Here is a 21,835-nt window from a genome sequence, read left to right on the forward strand (position 1 = left end):
TTGGACTGGACAGTTTTGCATCAAATTTGGATGCGCTGTAGATTTGCAAGGGCACATCTTACATGGGCATAGCTTTATACTGACATACATGGGAACATACCTGATACACCTAGTATATTTTATTTTGATCTTTATTTTATTTATCCATTTTATTCTGTTATATTTACTGCACTTTAAAACCATGCTTTTTTTAGTCCTTCCTCTTATTTTATTGTATTTTGTATCCAATGCTGAATTATTTTTATTCTGTTGTGTTTGTTTGTAAAGCACTTTGTAACTCTGTTTTTGAAAAGTGCGATAGAAATAAAGTTTAGAAACAAGTTGTTGTATTTGTTACAGAATATTCTCTGCTAAACAATTTTATTTTGAAAGGGAGGGAGTTTTTCAGTATTGGTTTGTATTCATGGGTCTATACTGCAAAAGTTCTGAAAATAAAATATTATTTAGCAAGTCAAGTCACAGGACTATAAACTTCACTATGACAAACTGGAAAACTGGTCTCTGTTAAGTACTATTTCTCTAAAACATTTGATACACTGGTAACCTATGGAGGCAATGGAGATGGGCAATTCTGACAAAAAAAATATGACCACCAGTATGTTTTCATGATATTTTGGTTGTTAGTAGCTCCCTGTGTTACCCACATCCCCATCTAAAGCAGACTAGGATTAATTAACTTCAGTGAAATTCAGCGGTATTCCCCCTTAAGACAAATAAGCGCCCAGGTCCAGGTCTGGGTGTGGTTCTCTGGTTAGAAAAGGGGAAGAGAAAAACGCCTCTATAAACTGATGTTCTGTGAAGATTCCTGTTCATATTTCCCTGCCCATCCATCCATCAGGTCCCGGAGAGGGAAAACAAGTCTTCATTGACTGGGTAAGCTACCCAAGGCACTAACACCTGCTATGAACTGTCACTAGAATGAAACATTTTGTATAATTACTTTGTTTCAAGTGATGTAAATTCAGTCAAGTCTTTTTTTCCATTAGAAGTAAGACAATTTCTAATAGGTAGCCTACATGGTAAAAAAAAATACTTTTATAAGTATCCTTTATGGCTGTCTATATTCTACATTTTTTCTATGATATAAAAAAAAAAAAAATCTCATGATACTTTAATCATTTAATTTCTACATATGTTAAGTGTCAATATCAGGCAATATTGCAACTGAAAAATATACATACTAGAGCTATGACAGTACATTTCTTATTAATTGCTTATTAATAATGTTGGTAGGGGAACATTATGTGTACTGATACACTGTACTCGTTTACTATTGTACTGCTTACAATCATTGTATTTTCCTGTGAGGCACACACCACCCATCTCCAGTTGAGGTCCGACTGAACTATCTTCTCTGTATAGCTGTTTAGTTTTGCTAAGATAGGCTACAGAAATACAGAAAACATCCACACTGGATATTTGGTTTGGTTTGAGAAATCTGGTTTAATAGAAGTGATTTGTGGCTCTTCAGGGCCAAAATACATCAGATAATGAGAGCATATCTGAGACCAGATTTGTCATGTGACCTGAATCCAGCCAGAGCTTTCTCCTCTGACCCTATACTGTCTGAATAAAAGGCTGGTCGTCTTTACCAGTTTAAAAAATAAAAAATAAAAAAAATAAAAAAGTGGTTAATAGTGGTTCCAAATAATTCTTAGCATTAGTTTGAACCCACTAAACTAAGGTTTACAGCCCTCTGATAGTTTAAGGTAAGATGTCACTTAGAGAAAATTATACTAAACTGACTTTCAAATTCTTTCTTTAGTCTTTTCTTTTCGTAATTTCTTGGCTGTCATTGTGCTGTCCTGTGTGTCAAGAAACTATTCTTATCACTTTAATTAAAAGAGTCAGATTATTTATTCTGACTCAAATTATTAAAAATAACAACCACTAAACATGGATAGTGTTTGCAAATGTTTGTATTTCTATATCTGAACAGAAATAAGCAGTACAGAGAAGCCTTTTTCAGTGATCAGGACCATGGCAACATTATTGAGATGAGCATTTGACTACCAAAGCACCTTTACACAGCCAAAACAGTCATACATTGCCTGATCATATTTCTAAATCCATGTACAATTCTGATGAATAATTGGAGGTATCAGAAAGATCAGGGATTTTTGAGTTGTTTGTAAGTTTGTGTATGTCTATGTTTAGAGGCCATGGCACAGTTGACCGCTCTACTGCTGCAGTTGGGTATGTTCCTCACTGAGTGGCTGTGATCAGTTTGTAGTTATTTTTAATGGGTGAAATCTTTTTATAAACCATTGTTTGTTTTTATCCCACCTACACACATTTGTACTTTTTCTTTTAATCACTAATCACTAATCATATATATATATATATATATATATATATATATATATATTTATATTTATATCATTTAAGTGTTTTATCGCTGTTAAATAAGTGTAACTAAACTGGTCATTACTATAGGCATGATTCTCTGCATCTAGATTTACATTAGAATAGAATATCTGATTCTTATATCTGATCTCCTGTCTCTGTGTTTGTTTCCTTGCTGATGAAATTAGGGTTGAAAAAAACAAAAACAAAGTGTGGTTCAGAGAGATAAAAATGTTCCTGATGTGATCTCCCAACTTTGCAGCAATCCTGCTCCTACTGGTTTCAGGGACTGAACTATGGAGACCAGAGGGAAGCAGTGTCACTCTGATCTATGACTGCAAGTATGCATGCCGGTTTGATTCTAAGGGAAAGAGGAGTTGTCATAAGATTCAGAACCTTAAGCCAGGAGACAGCAAGACCTACACTTGCTGTAAAACCATAATCTGCCCATTTTCTCAACACTGCATGGTTTCATATCATGTGCCAGTAGCAGAAGGTGAGCACTTGAATCTCTTTGACAAGCTGGGTGTTATCTTAATAATCAAACTAAAACAACATCCCACCCCCCAAAAAAAAAATCAAAAGGAACTGAGGAGATGGGATGAGGGAAGACAGTAGGGGGTATAGTTGATGGGGGAAAGGGAATGGGATCTTCGCAACAGGCTTTTCACAATCTTAAATCTTCAACCCCATGGACAAATTGATGGAGTTCCTCTTTTTCACTGTAGTGAGTAGTGTATTTCTAATTTAATTATAATTATAATAATTATAATTTTAAGCTGACAATGTGACATTTAGGACACATTGTATTTTTCGTCATGCTTAGGTTTGTGATCCAGGAAGCAGCAAGTTAATTTTTATTTTTATACTGCACCTGAATGTGTAAGCTATAGCCTATTTGTCAAGAGAACGGGATTTAGCAAGTAGTCTACAGAACATGAATGAATGAATGAATGGTTTAAAATGTCTCTGCACTTACACTTTAACAATTTTTTGTGTATTCTGATATTTCCATTCAACAGACTGTATGACAAACCTGCTACATGGGTTTGACACTGATAGAGAGGATATAAGCCAAAGTGACAGCGGAAAAGATAGTTCAACTAACTATAGGCAACGCTGTACTGTCAATGGCCACTGCCATTCATTTTATGAACGGTAAATAAAAATATATTTTTCCCATGTGTACTAAATGCCAATGCAATCAACATCATAATTACATGTGGTGTTGTAGTGAGTTTTGTCTGTGATCTCAGTTTATGTGAGCCAGCATGTTTGTGTCACATGTCTTATGATTACAGAAAAAAGACACAATGTAGCTAAATATAACTATGGGGAGCTTGGATTCAATAAAGCTTCTTTATCAGATTCCTATTTTTCTCCCATAGAACTGAGGACTGTTTCCTCAAGGCCTCAAAACCTCCTATGTGGATAAAAGCTAATAGAGAAGCTATCTCTGGGTGCTGTCTCAGGAACTGCAAAGGAAATGCTAAAGGCAAGTACTGTAGTTTTTTTTTTTTACCTATTTACGTTACGTTTTAATTTAGGTTTCTCTTACCTAATTTAACACCACAAGTCAGTGAAGAACAAATCCTTATTTGAAATTATAGGCTAGCCTAGAAAGAGGCAAAAGGCCTCGTGAGACGGAGCGTGGGCTGTAGGTCTACATTTGAGATTTGTCTAACAAAACCAGAGATCCAGAGGTAGATAGCCTACTTCTTTCACAAGAATTAGAATGACTTTTATCAAAATTAAATTTTACCTGGGAATTGCTGAAAATGTTTGTGGTGTAGACCTATATATCTGTGGTAGCAATAAGCAGGCTATGCAACATTTTTGTAACAGTTTTTTTTTCTTACTTTACCGGTAATTCTCACTTTATTTCAAACAGTAATTCATTCAGCCAAGAAATATTGCCTTGTCAACCAACCGAGAAACTGGAGTGAGGCGAAAAGACACTGTGAACAGAAAAACATGAATCTGGCCATCATACGCACCAAGGCAGACTCTCAAACATTGAATGAGTTGAACTTCAATGCTGATGTATGGATCGGGCTCAAAAGAAACACTAGTCTACCCTGGAAGTGGTCTGATGGAGAGGACTACATGTACACTAACTGGGAAGAGCATTATGATCCTAATGCAACCCCTTATCGCTGTGCCATTTCTACAAACTTCAAGTGGCGTCCAGAGAAATGTGATGCTGCCTTCAACTTTGTCTGTCAAAATGGTACAGGCCTTCACATTTACCTTTTACTGCTATTTAGCAAGAGTACCTGTTGGTTGTTATTTTTATTTCACAGTGACTCATGACAGTTAATACATAAGAATATGCTATAGGCCTACTTGAAAGGCCTACTTGTCTCAAAAAGCAAAACCAAATTAAATGATCGATTAGGCTATGTAGCTTGGGCAATTTTCAAATCTAACTTGTTTTTCATATTGTACAAAAATGACATGCAACAACCTCATCTCACATCTTTTTCTTAGTTACTAATAGATTGGAAACAACAGAAAAAACATATCAAGTGATTCAAGGTGCAAAAACACAAAAGGCAGCTGAAGAATACTGCCAAAAACATGGACTGAATATAGCAAGTATCACCAACAAAGAGGAACAGGAGGCCTTTGATGCACTAAGAGCAGGCGTTACCTGGATTGGACTGAAGCGTGCCAATAAGAGCTGGATGTGGACCAGTACAGAACTGGTTCCCAAGGACAAATCCTGGTTAGATAGTGCTGATGGGGATTGCGTGAAAATAACCTCTGAAATGAAGTGGGAAGCAGATAGCTGCTCCAGCAAGAAAGACTTCCTGTGTTATGGAGGTGAGCTCTACCTAATAACAGAACAGATAACAGCAACAGAAAAATCTGAGTTTTTAATCCTTCAGAAGCCATTAAATAAAAAAATTAAAAAAAAAAGATTTGAAAATATGTTTCACATGCAGTTAAATATCAGATGGCCTCAGCCATGTTCAAAATGATTGTTTTCCATATTGTGATTTTTTTTTTATATTTTTGTCTGAAGCATCTCATCAGAATCATGAAATGAGTGAAGTTCTTCTTATTCTTAAATGCTGTAATGCTCCCTTGACAGATGAGGACTCTGACTGTGAGGAAGATGCAACCACTCCTGGTAACATTGAGAGTTCAACAACTCCTGGTAACAATGAGAGTTCAACAACTCCCGGTAACAATGAAAGTTCAACAACTCCCGGTAACAATGAGAGTTCAACCACTCCTGGTAACAATGAGAGTTCAACCACTCCTGGTAGCAATGAGAGTTCAACAACTCCCGGTAACAATGAGAGTTCAACCACTCCTGGTAACAATGAGAGTTCAACAACTCCTGGTAACATTGAGAGTTCAACAACTCCTGACTGCCATGGTGAGTATATAGGCCTTTAGAGAGAGAGAGTGAGTGAGGGAGAGAGAGACAGAGAGAGAGAGAGAAAGAGAGGGAGGATGCATAAATGAGCAGTGTGTGTGTATGCTCTTTTAATCTCACATCTCTCTCTTGTGTTTTGTGTGGAACCACAGGCCTGCATGGCCTGTGGTTCCACAATGAATCCAAAAGCTGGATTAATGCCCTGGAGCACTGCCTCAATAATGAATCCAGCCTGGTCCACATCACCGATCAGACAGTGCAGGCTGCTGTGGACCAACTCCTGGATGGCAAACATTTACATCGAGATGGGGCGTGGATCGGCCTGGAGCGGTCCATCTTTGGCTGGGACGTCCCCTGGGTGTGGACCAGTGGGCCACCAGTGTACTTCAAACAGTGGGACAGCAATTTCCCCCGCAACCCCCTCAACTACCACTGTGGAAAGATCATCCAGAGGGAGGAAGAACTCAAGTGGCTAGATGAGTGCTGCCATGTGGAGTTGCCTTTCATCTGCCAGTGTAAGTTGTTGACTGAGCTCTTGACGGAGGGTTTTGTTGAAGGCCCAATCTGGGATCACGGTCATTGCCATATTGTTTGATATTGTAATGTGATTTGAGACCTGGGGCAAAGCTCTTGCCATAATGCACGTCGCTACTGGGACCTAGGGTTAGATTTGCTAAAGCCATATAGAGGACCATGTAAACCTTAAGTCCAGGCACAACAGGAAAACTGACAAAAACTGGTGTTTACAAGATTTCCAGGTGACAGCAGAAATTAACTTCTGTCTCACTGCAAATTCTCTCTCTTTTTTTGTCTACATGTGTCGGCAGATTTCAAACACAAGACTGTATGAGGCCCTCCAGACTACACAAGAGTCATCTGCAAATGCTGTCACAGCTTTTTACATTTTTACATTCTTTTAATATTAATTATTTTATTGAATAATGGTGTATGGGATATTGATTGTTTGATATGCTGTTTATTGCACTTCTATTCCTTTTTGGACAACTCAGAACTCTGATAAGCTATTTTCCCCCCCTCAGAAAATCTATGTAGGCCTATGTATGAAAACAAGTGTTTGTTAATAATGTTGTCATTGATCCAATAAAAAAAAAACTACTACTACTACTAATCCATCTGATGAAGTATTTCACTTATTCTTCTGTATTCTGATAATGGTTTGAACATGCTTGACTATGAAAGGTTGAACACCGTAGTCACACAATTAAAACTCAAGGGTCAAAGGTAACAATTCACTATATAAAGCACAACAGTAGTAACAATTTTGGATTGGTAGACATGGATCTATTTTTGATTGGCTTATTTGGATTGGCTGGACTATATGAAGTTTTCAACTCCGGTGAATGGCGCCGCCAGCCTGCATGTGCACATCTCAAGCACAAGCGCGGCGATTTCACGGGAATGAGCTTTGCTAGGCAGAGCCAGCAAAAATCTGCTCACCGGTTCCACTGTGAAAATCATTTTTATGATTTATATTTGTGCCTGAGAGCACACACACATACATGCCAGAAAATCCAGCATTATAAAATGTAATTTTTATTGATCATTATCACAGAGAAGCTTGACTCAAGAGTCAATACAGCAAGTACAAATGCACACATAGGCACACGCATAAAATGACTTAAAGCCCAGCGTATTTGAATATAAAAAAGAATCCCTCTCCCGCACTGTTCTTTTTTCATCAGACTGTCTTTTAGTTTTAGTATGCACAATCCTTTTTTCAGATGTTAAAGATTAAAGTAGACATCCTACAAGACAGCTTCATCCACTCCATGCCACACAGAAAAAAAACACTACCTCTGACAACACTGACAAAAAAAAACTTTCACCACATCACAGTGTGAACTTTCTCCAGTGTGGCCTTTCAGGTCACTTCCCCCAATTTTTTGTTTCAGGTCTGTCCGCAATAAACTGTAAAGCTTCCTATGAGTCCACAAAGTCGAACTCCCATTGATTGTGTTTCATCACACCTTGTTCTCCAGATCCCTGTGCCACTTAGTTTCAACTTCCAAAATCTCTAAACCAAGGGTGGATTCCATGTCAAAGTGTTTGCTTTTTTGCCACTCCCATGCCTTTGGTCGAAGGGGAAATATCCACAAGATCTAAATAAAAAATGGGAGCCAAATGAAGTGAAGCTCCATTCATATTACGTCAGGTAAGGTAACATTAGTGCTCACTGTATAGCGTGACATTATATATTCTAGTTAGATTATTGCAAAATGTCCCCTGGATTGGAATGCATAGATTGATCATTTTCATTTGCCCAGTACAGTGGTAAGATGGCTGCTATTGAATGTCTGATGTTGTCATCAAAATTAGCATTGGTCTAATGTATGAAACTCTGAAATTTGATGCGTTACCACAGCCAAGACATCATTTAACTGAACAATCCACTTTAAGTTATGTAGAGTGTTTCCAACGTTTTGAGTCTCACTCTATGATCACTAGTATTTTCTACAATTCTATTCTTCATACAACTCTATGAGAGAAACATGAAGACAACCATAACAGACCAGGAGATACTCATTCTGTCCATCTTAATTCTTTAATTCCAACTTTCTCAGTCTCATGCTCTGTCCACACATCAAACACAGCTCATTTCCATAAAAATGCAATCTAAAATTCTATGGCAACTATCTTAGCTGTACCAAAGAAGACCATGATTCACTGTGAATCCTTTCAAGCCACTGCACTCAGGTGCCTCCAACTTATTCATCCTTCTGGATCATTTCTCTGAGGCACTCCTTCAGGTTTTCCCGTCGCTCTGCTGGGGCGCTGTCGATCGTCTTCTGCAGCAGCTTCTCCGCTTCCTCCAGGCCGCCCACCTGCGGGGTGCGGTGGCGGGAGAGCAACCCCCTCAGCAGATCGTTGTGGTTTTCTCGGCAAAGCATGCCGCACAGGAAGCGCAGGAACAGGTCGTAGTGGCCCAGCGGGGAGCTGAGGGTTCGCCCCAGAGCACTGTGGACCAGGCCCGCCGCTGACTTGGTCTGATCCTTGAGCATGAAGAGCTTGGGGATGTGCAAGCCGGAGTGATGACCCAGAACGTTCCTACCCTCCACACAGAACATCAGGAAGGTGTACAGAGCGGCCATGAACTCCTTGAGGAAGGAAGAAGAAGTGTTGCTTTTTGAGATTATCCCCATGAGATATCCTGTCACATGCCAAGTACTTGGGCCGCACTTTGTGGTCTAAATGCCCGCCATGCACCCACTCTCTCCGATCATTCTTGTCTCTCTACACTATATTTAAACTGATAAAATAAAAATGGAGGTGAATTTATGATCCTAAAGGAGCCCAAAAAATACCATAAGGCATTTTTACTTAATTTGATAGTCAGCTACAGTATAAGGAGACAGAAAAGGCAGGACAATGAGAATGGGAAGATAAGCAACATCCAGATTCAAAGTCACAATGCTGTGAAGACATGGGTATATGTACATCAGCCAGCTAAGCTACCAAATCACCTCAACCTCAATCTCTATTCTCAGAAAGAACACGTCTATCATCATTAACATCAATTTCTGTAGTATAATCATGGCAAAATTTTAAAAAATTAAAAATGCAAAGTAAATGTTAAATGCAAGATAAATGTTATTCAATATATTACAATTACAGTACCGGCCAATACAAAACCGTTTTGCAGGATATTGAGGTATAGTTTCTGAAAGGTGGCATATTTTGATATTATCCGAAAGATATTTACCTGAAAGGTGAAGTGTATGAAGCAGAACTTCTTTCCATTTGAGGTGGCGGTGGGGAGCTCAGTGCAGAGGCCAGAGAATATGACCACCTCCTTCACCTTCAGGCCGTGCTCCTTCAGGTCCTCTTCAGAGAACACACTGATATTCTTCTCCAGCATCTTCAGGGCCATCTTCCCCATCTTTGTCAGCATACTCCTGTCGTCATCAGACCATTTCTGAGAGGAAAGGAAACAACAGCATGTGAAAAGTAGCTCCTCTGACAAAATGCTGGCATGAAAGTAAAACTCAGTGTGACATATGGCTTAAGTTATTAGCTATTTATTACCTTTTCTTAAAAAAATACTTATATAAGATGCAATTGTCTATATTTTTGAAAAACTGAGTAATGAATATCAGGTAGTATTTAGCACTGCTAACCGTATATCTAGGTGTGTGGTATATGTTAACATATACTCTGATATTATGTGACCAGCCAGAGTGCATAGAAACCACAAACCACATTCTTAAAATTTCAACTTTCAGCTCTTGACTTTTCATATAGATATAACACAACAAAAAAAAAATCTGCATTTGGAATAACAAGAGGCACTTGAGCTGCCTGATGTCCTAAACATAATCATCACCATGATATATTAAACATAACCAGTTATACTAATGAGGTAACTGATTAAGAAACATACTTGTCTTCAATTAACACATGGATGGTATTAATTAATATGAACTCCATATCTTACAGCATTAAGAAGGACTATATAGTAGTTTCAAGAAAATATTTTTTTACTCATTAATATGCAAATTTAGACAGCAAGGTGCTCCAAAATCTCATCAGATCATCTACTCTATAGGGGGAACCTGTGGTGTAAGTATTAAGTTTCTATCAAGTTTTGTTCTTGAGTTATTGTGTCCACAAAAATGTGTCTAGACAGACAGACAGACAGACAGACAGATGCAAGGACGCCACCATAATGTCCTTAATATCAGGTACCATGGTAACTAATTCATAATAACTAGTTAGAATTAGTTTAGAGACTCGTACTAATTAAAATATTGTCTAGTGAGTAATGAGAAGTTGCTATCTAAAATGTGCAGCCCCATAGAATTCAATTAAAAAACGGCTTTTTTTTTTTTTTTACTAATAAGAACATAAAAGTGGCTTGCAAAAATCGAATTATTCACTAGTAACTAGAAAATAACTACTAGTATTTATTAAACCGTTATTAGTAAAAAGAGAAAAGTGACAAGTAATACACAAATTAGTTTCTAGTATCTGTTAAATTAGAAATACTATCTATTATACAGCAACTAGTAAAACTACAATAGCGACTATTACCTGGCCTAGTACCTCAAGTAACTAGTACCTGAATAGTGACTAAAAAATAAGTACTACTGGCCAATTTTTGACTTGTGCTTCTTAGGGAATAAATGACAAAACGGCCTGCCGCAGACAAATGCACTCTACCAGGTCGTTTTCCTTCTGTCCATAGTAGCGCTGCAGCTTGCGGTTCGTCTGGACGACCAGGACATGGATGTAGAACGGCGTGAGCTTGGGGGGATCCAAGCCATAGCCCTCGTAACGGTAGAAGCGCTCGAACACCGTGGCCACCATCCAGCAGACAAAGGGTTGGCGACAAAGCATTCTGAGTGACGGCACGCGCTTGTGATGGGCCATGATGTTTGCTGCTAAGCCTTGATCCATAAAGCGCTTGGTCAGGAAGTCATCTTTCATCTCATCACTGGAGGAACGAGAGCATAAAATTAATAAACTGGTTTGGTTGATTGAAATTGAAATTGACAGAACTTACTGACGATCTTTTTTGTCATTACTAGACAGATGAAAGTGGGGAGAGACATGAAAGATGAGGAGAGAGAGCGGGATGACATGCAACAAAGGTCCTGGGCCGGATTTGTACCCCAGACATCGCGGCCACATGGCACGCACCTAAAACTGTCAGATTTTGTCCGTCTTCATGCCCTTCCGGACAAATTTTTCACGTCTGGGAAAAATCTTTTGTCGTGAATGATGGTCGCCAGTCTTTGTTCGCTCAGCATGACAAGGTCAAGCACAGCCGGCAGTGTCAGAAATTTGAGCTCATATTGGTGTAGTATGACCCGTGCCACGACACTATTCTGGTGAGTGACCAATGGGAGCCCAGTAGGAAATGATGGTATTAGCACACCAGTTGTATAAAATGTAAACAAAACCAAACAACTCAAAAATAAAGTGTGACGAAGCCACTGACATCTGTTGTGATACAATAAAAGAGGGCAGACTCCTCTTTTTGGGCAAAATTTTGCTGTCATTACTGCCAGCATTTTTAAATTCCCTGGGTCACTTTTGGTCAGACAGAGGGCGTCGCAGCTCAGTTGGTGCGCTGTCAGCAGCCTCGTCGCTCAATCAGTCGCACAATATGACAGTGGAACGGCTTGAATTCGCACAGTCTGTCGGGCTGATAATCAAGATTTTACATCTGACATCTGACATCAAGTGAATGCAGAAGATGGTCACAATTACACAGTCTGCAAACAGCTTTAGACCACTGTGTCACCAGGACGCCTCAATCAGACAAATTTAAATTACGACATTAATGCATTAAGTACACCAGATGAGATGAGCAGAGGTCATTTGGGTATATGGAGATTTTAATCCATGATGCATGGAGACTGGGATTACTTTTGTTTGTTCAGGACATTATGACTTACTGTGCTTTTGTCCATTTACTTAAATAATAAATAATAGCAGTGGTGAGCACTGATAACATATGCATGTGTGCGGTCACTGCCTGATATAAATATGGAAATGGATAAAAAAAGATATCATATCATGTCACAGCTTCTGTGACAGTTTTCAAACTTAACCTCAAACTATTAACTCTAATGTACTAATTACAGCCATAGAACTCCATTGTATTAAAAAAACAAATAAAAACACGTCAAAGAGCCATGCCGTTGCTCTGGGCAGCACATTTCATTATCGCGATGCACCGGGCCAGCCGACTTTTGCCTCAAACAACTTACTAAGCTGGATGTAAACGAGTTTGCGATCTCAGGAAAGTAGTTCCGTAGCACCGAAAATAGTCCCCAGCGTAATGAAGAATTTGAATTTGAATGGTAATTTGGTAATAACTACAACAGCCTGACTTTTCGTTGGAACAGTTAGCCATTTTTAAAATTGAAACTATGTCTTTGTGAGCTGTATTTCAAGGTTTTTAGTTTACAATTGCAGCCAATGTCTTCCGGGTTGACGGCTAAAAACGGTACGTGGGAAGTCAGAAAGTAACGGGAGTAGAGCAAACGCATTGTTGATTTTGTTATTTTCATAGGATTTGTTGACGGTAAGCAATGCCTTAAAAAACACCATCTGGGGTATGTCTTTCAAGCAAAAATGTATGGCAAATAATAATGTGACACGCAAAAAACACTCAAATCAGGTACCACTGTACTTTTCAATGCAACAATAGAACACAAATGCACACACCCACGCACACACACACACACACACACACACACACTTGAAAGACTGACAAATGCACATACTCAGACAAGAAAGACAGACACATACATAGACACACACACACCTGAAGCCCTGTATCTCTGTGACTATGTCTATGAATTCAGCTGGTATGTGTGAGACAGCTCCCCGTCTCCCCAGCACCCAGACGCGGGCAGCGGGAAGCAGAGTGCCTCGGATGAGATTTACAATCAGGACGTCCGGATGTGCTGGAGTGTAAATGTCAGTTATCTCTGGAGAATTCTGGAGGGAGGAACCAGAGAAAAAAAACAGAGTATTAGTTGTTTTTGTCTTCAGGTGTGTGGAGGCTGAGTATAGGGCTGTGGTGGGAAACTTTGTCACATGGTGTGAGCAGAACCATCTGCAGCTCAACGTGGCAAAGACTAAGGAGCTGGTTGTGGATCTGAGGAGGGCCAAGACACCGGTGACCCCTGTTTCCATCGAGGGGGTCAGTGTGGACATTGTGGAGGACTACAAGTACCTGGGAGTGTACATTGACAATAAACTGAACTGGGCTAAGAACACTGAAGCTCTCTACAAGAAGGGCCAGAGCCGTCTCTACTTTCTGAGGAGGCTGAGGTCCTTCAACATCTGCCGGACAATGCTGAGGATGTTTTATGAGTCTGTGGTGGCCAGTGCTCTCCTGTTTGCTGTGGTGTGCTGGGGCAGCAGGTTGAGGGCAGCAGACGCCAACAGACTCAACAAACTGATCTGCAAGGCCAGTGACGTTGTGGGGGTGGAGCTGGACTCTCTGGTGGCAGTGTCACAGAGGAGGATGCTGTCCAAGTTACATGGCATCTTGGACAATGTCTCCCACCCGCTCCATGACTTGCTGGTCAAGCACAGGAGCACATTCAGTGCAAGACTCATTCCACCGAGATGCACCACAGAGCGCCACAGGAACTCATTCCTGCCTGTGGCCATCAAACTTTTCAACTCCTCCCTCAGAGTGTCAGACACTCTGAGTCAGTAGACTAGCTCTTGAACCTATTTCACCCTGTCAGCAGTTATAACCCATAACTTATAACTTATATCTAACTGTGCAATACCAATTTTTTGTGCAATAATTCAACTGCAATAATTCAACTGTGCAATACTTAATACTTATTAATTATTTAATTATTTACACTGGTGTATGTATATATTGGGAGTATGATGCATATTGTACAGAATTCTTATTTCTCTTATTTCTATATTATTATTATTATTTTTATTCTCATTGTTATATATTGTAGTATAATGCACATATTTTACATATTTCTTACTTTCGTATTTCTATTTTTCTTATAATTTCTTATAATTTCTCTACGCTTGTATATATTCACTTCTACAATGTGAGCAGCTGCAATGTAACCCAATTTCCCCTCGGGGATCAATAAAGTATTTCTGATTCTGATTCTGATTCTGATTCTGAGATCTGTTGCTGGTTACCATTTGTTAGCGCAGTGCCTTAAGAAGTGTGTACCGCTATCATGTTATATTTCTTGCTCCTATACTCAGAATACGTCTATGCGTACTGTAAGTGTGTGTGTGCATTGGCAGATACCTCCCAGTCCAGAGCAGTTTGGTAACAATCAAACGAGTCCAATATGAGGAGAAATCTACAGTCAGGCTCCTCCAGGAATTTCATGCCGCTGCACTCATAGTGATGATATTCTATCACCTCCATAATGGACATCATCTTGGAAGGAGGAAGGTGGTGGTTGCGGAGAGACCAGAGGCTTTGGAATGGGAGCTGGATCACAAACTGCATGTCCTGAGAAAAATGGATGGGAACACGGTATCAATTGCACACAGAATATCGAAACAAAATCAATCTTCTGCGCTACTTACGTAAAAGAACCATTTGCAGAATTCACATGTGCTTGCACCCTGAGTCTCCCCTTAAATTTCCCCTTAAGTAGCTTCAAGGTTAGAAAAAGCATTTTCAGTATCAAGCTGAATCTGCTCGTTCCAATGCTTCATTGCAGCTATAGCACACTAATATTGAAACCCAAGATGCCATTTTTCATCAAATGGAATTTGATGTAATGGTGTAATGGAGTTTGTGCATCATTTTATTTTATCCATGTATTCTATGTTAGTAGCTATTTCCTTTATTTCTTCTTTATTTCTTTATTACCTGTACTTGACTTACCTGAATTTCCCCAAGGGGATCAATAAAGTGGTATCTTATTTTATCTTAATTCAGCATGAAACATTTGGTATCTTTGGAAATCTTGGAATCTAAAGTTCTGTAGGTTTGAACAAGGCTTGGCTGCAAAAATAATATTGAATTCATAAGTGGCCCAGTGTTGCTCAATGGGTAGAGCATCAATGGACAGAGCATGCCACTAACTCTTCCAGGATTACAGATTAATTTCCAGTCGGACCTATACTTTGTTTAAGATAATCTAATGTACGCTCTCATTGTACTATAAGTACGATGAGGGTCACTGAGGGGGTTCCAGGGGGTCCCCATCAAAAATGAGTGATAGCTAAATGATGATAGAATGTATAGCGAAAGTTTGGGAATCCATACACAAAATTACATGTTACGTTAGGGTGCAGAATTAATTTTCATCATATCTCACCTTATTGGCGAGCTCCTCTGCCCAATCCAGGGAGAACCTGCCCGCAATGACAGACAGGCCGATTCCTGGAATCCCAGAGGTCAGCACTGTCCTCACCAGCTGGCCGTTATCCTTACGCAGACGGAACAGGCTGTTGACCCCAACAAAAGTGTCGGCAGTGGGGACCTGGAGAGGCGAGGGGGGGTGCGGTCGGAGCTCATGCCAGGGGTCGATTCCTCCGTAACCACAGGTGGAAATCTGGGGCTCAACGTAGATGGTGTCAAGGAGGTTCTGCTTTCCCGCCTCGGGGACCCCCTCAAAGATTACCTTGTGTTTTCTGATTAAGTACTGCTTCAGATGAAAGCGGACCAGCGCTGGCGTGAAAGATAAAGAACAAAAGTAAGAAAACAGCCATAAGCCTTTTAATAATGTGATACTTAATTGATCTGATAGGGAAATTGTCTTTCTGTCCTTGATTTAACTGTCTCAGCTTAGACTGAGATGGTTTCCTAATAATCCTTTGATTTATATGGTGCCTGTAGAAAATCAAGAAATGGCTTGATAGGGAATAGATGTAGCAGAGTGAATTTTTTATTGACAGCAAAGTCCTACATTGGAGGAAGAATACGGTTTGTCTCTTTTCAGCTGTTAATACCACATTTCTTTATGGGGTGAATTCACAACAACATGCAGGAATTGGGCAATTACGTTTGTACTATCACGGGAAAACAGGGGCAGTTAAGAATTTCAACAGAGTACTCATGACCCTTCCCTCTGTGCCAGATGAATCATGGGAAAAGCAAGTGTGAAGAGGGCAATCATTGAAAACAGTGGCTATTGTGTTCATTACAGGAATGTTAACACAAGAAAAAATTATTTTTTGCACACCTAAAGGTCTTTGAGTGACAGCAGTGTAGAACAACAACCAAAAAGGTAGGTGCTGAGAAAGGAATAAAATCCTGCACACTGTCTATACTTGCTTAATAATTAAACATGACATTTGGGTTATCGCCCTTCATCAGGCAAACATGAATTATGAACATAAATTATCATGCAACTATAGACACTGTGTGGTATTCTATTCCTTTCTCAGGAATGTTAACAAATATGATAATGAGATACTGAACAGACATCTCAGACAAACCATTGGTCTCTGTCTCTCAGTGTAAGTCCCCCTGAATTGGGAGCAAAACCAGACAAGTGCTCACTGACCTCTCTTGCATGTCTTCTCCAGTTCGTCTGCCTCCTCTCGTTTGTGGATGTGTCGTAAATTATTGATGCCATTCCACAGGGCTTCATCTTGGTCTGCATGACAAAAACAACCAAACATCAACAAATCTATCACTCCTCATACATTGCACAGGGCCTAATCCTGATCTGCGTGGCAATGCACGTTACTGCAACAGCTACGACTATTGCTACAATAACTACTGCTGCCAATTTACACACCTGTCTGTTGAGTGAGCTCTTTGCTACGGCCCCACTACTGGCCAGACTTCACAGATGTATTTTCCATCACGTCGCAGCAGAAGCACATGCATTTGTTGATTTTATTTCCTGAATGAGTACGGACTGTGTTGTCACTGATGTGAATTGTACCACAGTTCGCTTGGAACCGTACTCAGACCGCCGAGTACAGGTGAACTTTGGTGCGGCTCCTTGGTCTGCACCCGAGTTTGAAAAAGGTCAAAACCTTTGACAGGAACAGTACCCAGATTCGGGCTAAAACACCAGTGTGAAAGCACCCTCAATGTTCACTTCACACCCACCATCCCAAACGGTCCAGGTGTTGAAATCTGCAACCTGATAGTCACAAACTTCTCTAACTTTTGGGCCCTATTTCTACTATACCTACTAAATCTAGAACAGCTGCTGCTGCCATGTTTTCTTACCAGTGAGCTCTATCATCTTGTCCACCAGGTCGAGAATGTCACCCTCCATGTCACCCACCCGGGTGACGTCTTTTTCAGTTTGAAAAAACCACAGCTTAAATGACATGAGCTCTTCCCTGGTGAGCCCTGACAGGATATTCTGGAGGTTCTACAGATGGAGAGAGAAAAGTATGAAGACAAGTAAACATATCATCCTGCACAAATGATGCAGGCACACATTGGGCCTAACAAGATGCATCATCCCCCAAGTTTCATCAAAATCAGACCGGTGGTGTAGCAGTTACAGCCTTTAAAATTTTAAAATTTTGAACTGTGATTTTAATTCTACTAATTATTAAAAAATAAGAGTCCATGTGATCTAACTTAATGAAAATGAATTTAACTTGTAAAATTGAAATTGGCATAAGGTTATATCAGGGCAGCATTCAGGACAATGTTCCCACTAAGCTGACATTTTGGTGATGTGCAATAATTTATCACAATGACTAAATCATAATATCTTGTCAGTTATCAGTCATTGCTCCATCTTGAAAAAAAAATCGACGAAAAGGATCTTTTAATATCGAGATCTATTCTCATTATTATCACATCTTTTTTCATTATTATATATCATATATCATCACTCACAAATAAGCTGTGAATTAGAAACAACATCTGCCTCTGAGTGAGGTGAGGTGTAAGTAACCATGGAGGGTGTTGGCAATTGGTGAAGTGTTGTCCAACGTGGGACTTCCAATATAACAAAAAAAGTGTACACAAAGTCATGAGAGTTTCAGGTGTAACTGGCCGAGCTAATCACGTTACCATTTGGAGAGGTTTATTTTTTTTTATCTTAAGGGTCTGACATTGTTCTGATGATGCAGCTGTGATGCTACTTCATTGTTTCAGTGTTTACATTTTCGCCTAATGTCAATGTCATAGATACTCTTGGCCCGTTCGTCCAATGAAGGCTTTCTGTGTGCATTAATTTAAAAACATTCAAATGTATTTGGATAGGATCTACTTTTATGTTTTTTTTAAAGCTTAATTAGGCAATGCCTAGCAAAAGTTTGTAGATGCACATATCTACTTTGTGGATTATGCCAACAAGCCTCCCCCCCACTGGGGCGCACCAACCTTGAATATGTGTGGCATGTCCTGTTCTGGGTGTTTCCTGCCCAGCAGGCAGTCCTCAGCCTCTGTCTGCATCTGCTCCTCTGGTTCCACAGGAGAAGGCGGCTCTGGGGAGTCGGCTACCACGACGTCGTCCTCCTCCTCTCCATCCACTTCCTCCAAATCCTCCAGCTCACCAAACGACCTGAGGGGCAGAATGAGACCGATGAGCTTGGCTAAGTGACTGCACTGCAAAAAATGTCCATTTTAACAAGTCACTTTGTCTTGAATTGAGTCTTGTTTACCTTCAAGAATTTTGCAATTTTTTTCTTGAAACAAGTGACAATATCTTGAAATAAGGCAGATCACTCCACTAAGATGGATATTTTTGCAGTGTTCAAAGGGACAGACTTACTATTACCTAACTATTGGCCACTCTCCATTTCAGGTCTTATTCAGGTTAAGCTGTTTACATGCACCTTTACCCTCTTTACTCCTGGCATTAAAATGCATCTCATATCCATACTGTGTCAAGATATCTTTTAGCTGGATTGCATTTACACCTGCTGTAAAAATGCATCCAATTTGGGATCAGATTCATCTTTCCCTCACGAAGGGCTACTTGTCATGCATGTCACTTTCCCTCATACATCCTAGAGATGGCGAGAGCTAAGAAACTGGCATAGTTTACTTCAGTTACATTTAATTTACACTACTTTGGTAATGTGGTCAAATGCATCTCTTACCACCTCCGGAGGTGGTTTGATTATTGTATCTTCAATGCGTCTTGAATGCATTTACAGCTGGATTTTATGTGCAGTGTTAATGCCAGCTGTAAAGGGGTACCTAGATGTTCCTGACAAATTTCTTGATGTTACAGGCAATTTAACTTTTCACTATAATGACTCATGGACATTAAGACTGCCAGGCTATAGTTGCTGCTGGAAATGCATTCACCCCTACAAATTTACTGATGATACCAGCATAAAACACCAAAGTTATTGTTAAAAGTTTTGCATCAGGACTGATGGGAGAAAAATGAAGGAAGTGAGATGTTTACATGTCACAGTGACCAGTTAAGTGTTAGAGTAAGCCAGGCATTTTAACTGAGTACGAGCTTACCTGAGTCCTTACCCTGAGTCTAACTAAGTTATGGTGTTTACATGCACCTGTGTGTGTGTGTGTGTGTGTATGTGTGTGTGTGTATCCTGCACCTGGTGTCTATGACACAGGCTCCTAGTGGTTTGGTCTGCTGTGTGGTCTCAGTGTAGAGGGTCTCTGGAGACTCGGAGCGAATTAGCTGAAACCTGGCAAAAAAAAAGAACAAGAGACAACATCACCCTGGTTAATCTCATATTTACAATTTAAAACATACTTGAGAACACAGTATAAGAATCAAGAATAGTACACATGGTAATTAATCAAGTTTACAGATAGACATGCCAATATAGAATCCAAGCTCTGTCGGGCATACACAGCATGCCAATGCAATCAATTCGTTCTGTGGCATTGTAAAAATGATTGGGATGTAGTCCATTTTTTCATTAGAGATCTAACATCTGTCCATGTTCCATAAGGTTAAAAACAAGTGGCTTTTGACATGTTACGTCTGACTAGTGTTGAAACGAATAGTTGATTAATCGATTAGTCGATTGACAGAAAATTTACTTTTAATTTTGATAAACGTTATTAATCGTTTTAGTCATTTATCATGTACAAATACCAAACATTTGCTGGTTACAGCTACAGCAAAGATTTGCTTGCTTTTTTCTGTTTCATGTCATTATAGTTTTTTGGTGGCTAGTCAGACTAAGTAAGAAATTGTAAGACGTCGCTTCTGGCTCAAGTAACTTGTCATTATATTTTACATTTTATAGACTAAATGATTCATCCATTCGTCGAAAAATTAATCAATATCAACAATGAAAATAATAGTTTGTTGCAGCCCTACACTTGACTCTTGATATCGGACTTCAGTTCTGGGAAAATTACCTCAAACTGTTTCTCTATCTTAACCTGATATTGGCCCAAGTTCCAAGAGGAGTATCAGGACATCAGCCTGTTTCTACAGCATTGATCATCAAGCTGTGTGTTGTGATATTTTTGTATTTCCTGGCGTGGCAAGCTTGTTATATTTTTGCCATTTAGTCAGCTGAAGGTGACTAAGAACTGACTTCACTTTTCCATCAACACACACACACACACACACACACAAACACACACAAACAGTTGGGAGCTAATCAGTACAGCCACAGTCTTGCATTGTGGCAGCTCCACAACCCCCCTGGATCATTAGCAACTCTCCAATCATTGACTTTACTCACAAATCACAGGCTCTCTACTTGAAATGGTGCTCAGAAATAATAATAAAAAAAAGCGCGCGCGCGCACACACACACACACACACACAAGCTGGGCTTCCAGATGGGTTCATATCCAACAAAAACACAGTACCCTGTGACATCCTGAGCAGGTATTTCAGGTAGTGCTGCTGAGACAACCAGGGAGGGGTTGACCTGGACTACCTCCTCCTCCTCTTCACTGTCGCTCCTCATGGAGCCATAACTGGAAGGTGGTCGCTCCCACTTCTTCTCCTCATTCCCAGGCTCAAAGATCCTACACGGACAGGGGAAGGGAGTCAGTATGCGTGGGTCTGAGAGACATAGAGTTTGAAATGTATTAAGTAGATATATAACTGTTATATATCTAAATGTCATAACGATACAGATTATATGTATTAAACAAAACCTGACAGATGAGCACACAGACTGATAGACAAGCAGCATGCAGCTTGAGAAAAAGAGAAATACATGGCCTTAAAATTAGGTGTCAATTGGCCTGTGGCAGCTGTTAAGACGCACCTTTCCACCTCTGAATCCGGGTCCATGGCTCCGAGTGTATCAGTCTAAGATTGTACAACTGTAGAAAATGTTAGCTTAAAGCCTGGCGATATTTATCACATTTGATCCAGCGATTCGAGGAAGTGCAGTCAATGTGCTACTCCAAATGAGACGTTAGGCAGCTGCTTACTGCGATCATAGCAGTGTGTTATGCCAACATTTGCAACAACGTAACCATACATATTATATTAGAAACATTTTTTTTCAACAAATACACCGAAACAAGCTTAAAATTGTTTCAAAATATCGCTTATCTACCCTCCACCTGAACTTCCTCGAGCCTCTTTCCGTGTCGTCTCTTACTTTCGGTTTCGGGGTACCTAAACTCGTGTTGAGCACAAGGAGGCGCCATACGACAACTCATCTCGCGCAGCCACACCTCCGTCTCGGGCTCGCAGAGCGTCTGGAGGAGTTCTGTTGGATAACGAGACCTCGCGGA

At 40.0% G+C, this 21,835-nt stretch overlaps 2 protein-coding genes across 3 annotated transcripts; one reads left to right on the forward strand and one right to left on the reverse strand.

Moving 5' to 3' along the window:
• The first annotated feature begins 834 nt into the window (after positions 1 to 834).
• LOC139642113 (macrophage mannose receptor 1-like) lies at positions 835 to 6,798 on the forward strand. 2 transcript variants are annotated; one of them, XM_071516840.1, is made up of 10 exons: positions 835 to 873; positions 2,158 to 2,196; positions 2,609 to 2,842; positions 3,369 to 3,504; positions 3,735 to 3,841; positions 4,238 to 4,576; positions 4,837 to 5,172; positions 5,444 to 5,734; positions 5,887 to 6,249; positions 6,562 to 6,798. In XM_071516840.1, exons 2-10 carry the CDS (start codon positions 2,163 to 2,165, stop codon positions 6,582 to 6,584), a joined length of 1,863 nt encoding a protein of 620 aa, XP_071372941.1. In that variant the 5' UTR covers positions 835 to 873; positions 2,158 to 2,162; the 3' UTR covers positions 6,585 to 6,798. The 2 variants fall into 2 exon arrangements, with proteins under 2 accessions (XP_071372941.1, XP_071372940.1); XM_071516839.1 differs by lacking the exon at positions 6,562 to 6,798 and having other exon boundaries at positions 5,887 to 6,433.
• A 1,480-nt stretch (positions 6,799 to 8,278) lies between these two features.
• Positions 8,279 to 21,693, reverse strand: nlrc3l (NLR family, CARD domain containing 3-like). The gene is made up of 12 exons (XM_071516832.1): positions 21,358 to 21,693; positions 20,951 to 21,112; positions 19,712 to 19,804; positions 18,522 to 18,702; positions 17,406 to 17,553; positions 16,726 to 16,818; positions 15,535 to 15,887; positions 14,508 to 14,717; positions 13,029 to 13,204; positions 10,913 to 11,186; positions 9,456 to 9,668; positions 8,279 to 8,850 (listed from the first exon to the last, which is right to left on the reverse strand). The coding sequence occupies exons 1-12, from the start codon at positions 21,381 to 21,383 to the stop codon at positions 8,461 to 8,463; spliced, it is 2,319 nt and encodes a 772-aa protein (XP_071372933.1). The 5' UTR covers positions 21,384 to 21,693; the 3' UTR covers positions 8,279 to 8,460.
• Positions 21,694 to 21,835: the final 142 nt, after the last annotated feature.

This window comes from Centroberyx affinis, unplaced genomic scaffold (assembly GCF_046629955.1).
Source record: "Centroberyx affinis isolate AG114_WGS23_722 - 3 ecotype Tasmania unplaced genomic scaffold, CSIRO-AGI_Caff_v1 ptg000432l_1, whole genome shotgun sequence".
Lineage (NCBI taxonomy): Eukaryota > Metazoa > Chordata > Actinopteri > Beryciformes > Berycidae > Centroberyx > Centroberyx affinis.

Coding starts and splice junctions, on each gene's coding strand:
- LOC139642113 (XM_071516839.1), top strand. CDS start 2,163: ATGGCACAGTTGACCGCTCTACTGCTGCAGTTGG. Junction 2,843..3,368: donor TCATGTGCCAGTAGCAGAAG/GTGAGCACTTGA, acceptor TCCATTCAACAG/ACTGTATGACAAACCTGCTA. Junction 3,505..3,734: donor TGCCATTCATTTTATGAACG/GTAAATAAAAAT, acceptor TTTCTCCCATAG/AACTGAGGACTGTTTCCTCA.
- nlrc3l (XM_071516832.1), bottom strand. CDS start 21,383: ATGGACCCGGATTCAGAGGTGGAAAG. Junction 19,805..20,950: donor CCTGCTCAGGATGTCACAGG/GTACTGTGTTTT, acceptor TTTTTTTGCCAG/GTTTCAGCTAATTCGCTCCG. Junction 11,187..13,028: donor ACAGAGATACAGGGCTTCAG/GTGTGTGTGTGT, acceptor TCGTTCCTCCAG/TGATGAGATGAAAGATGACT.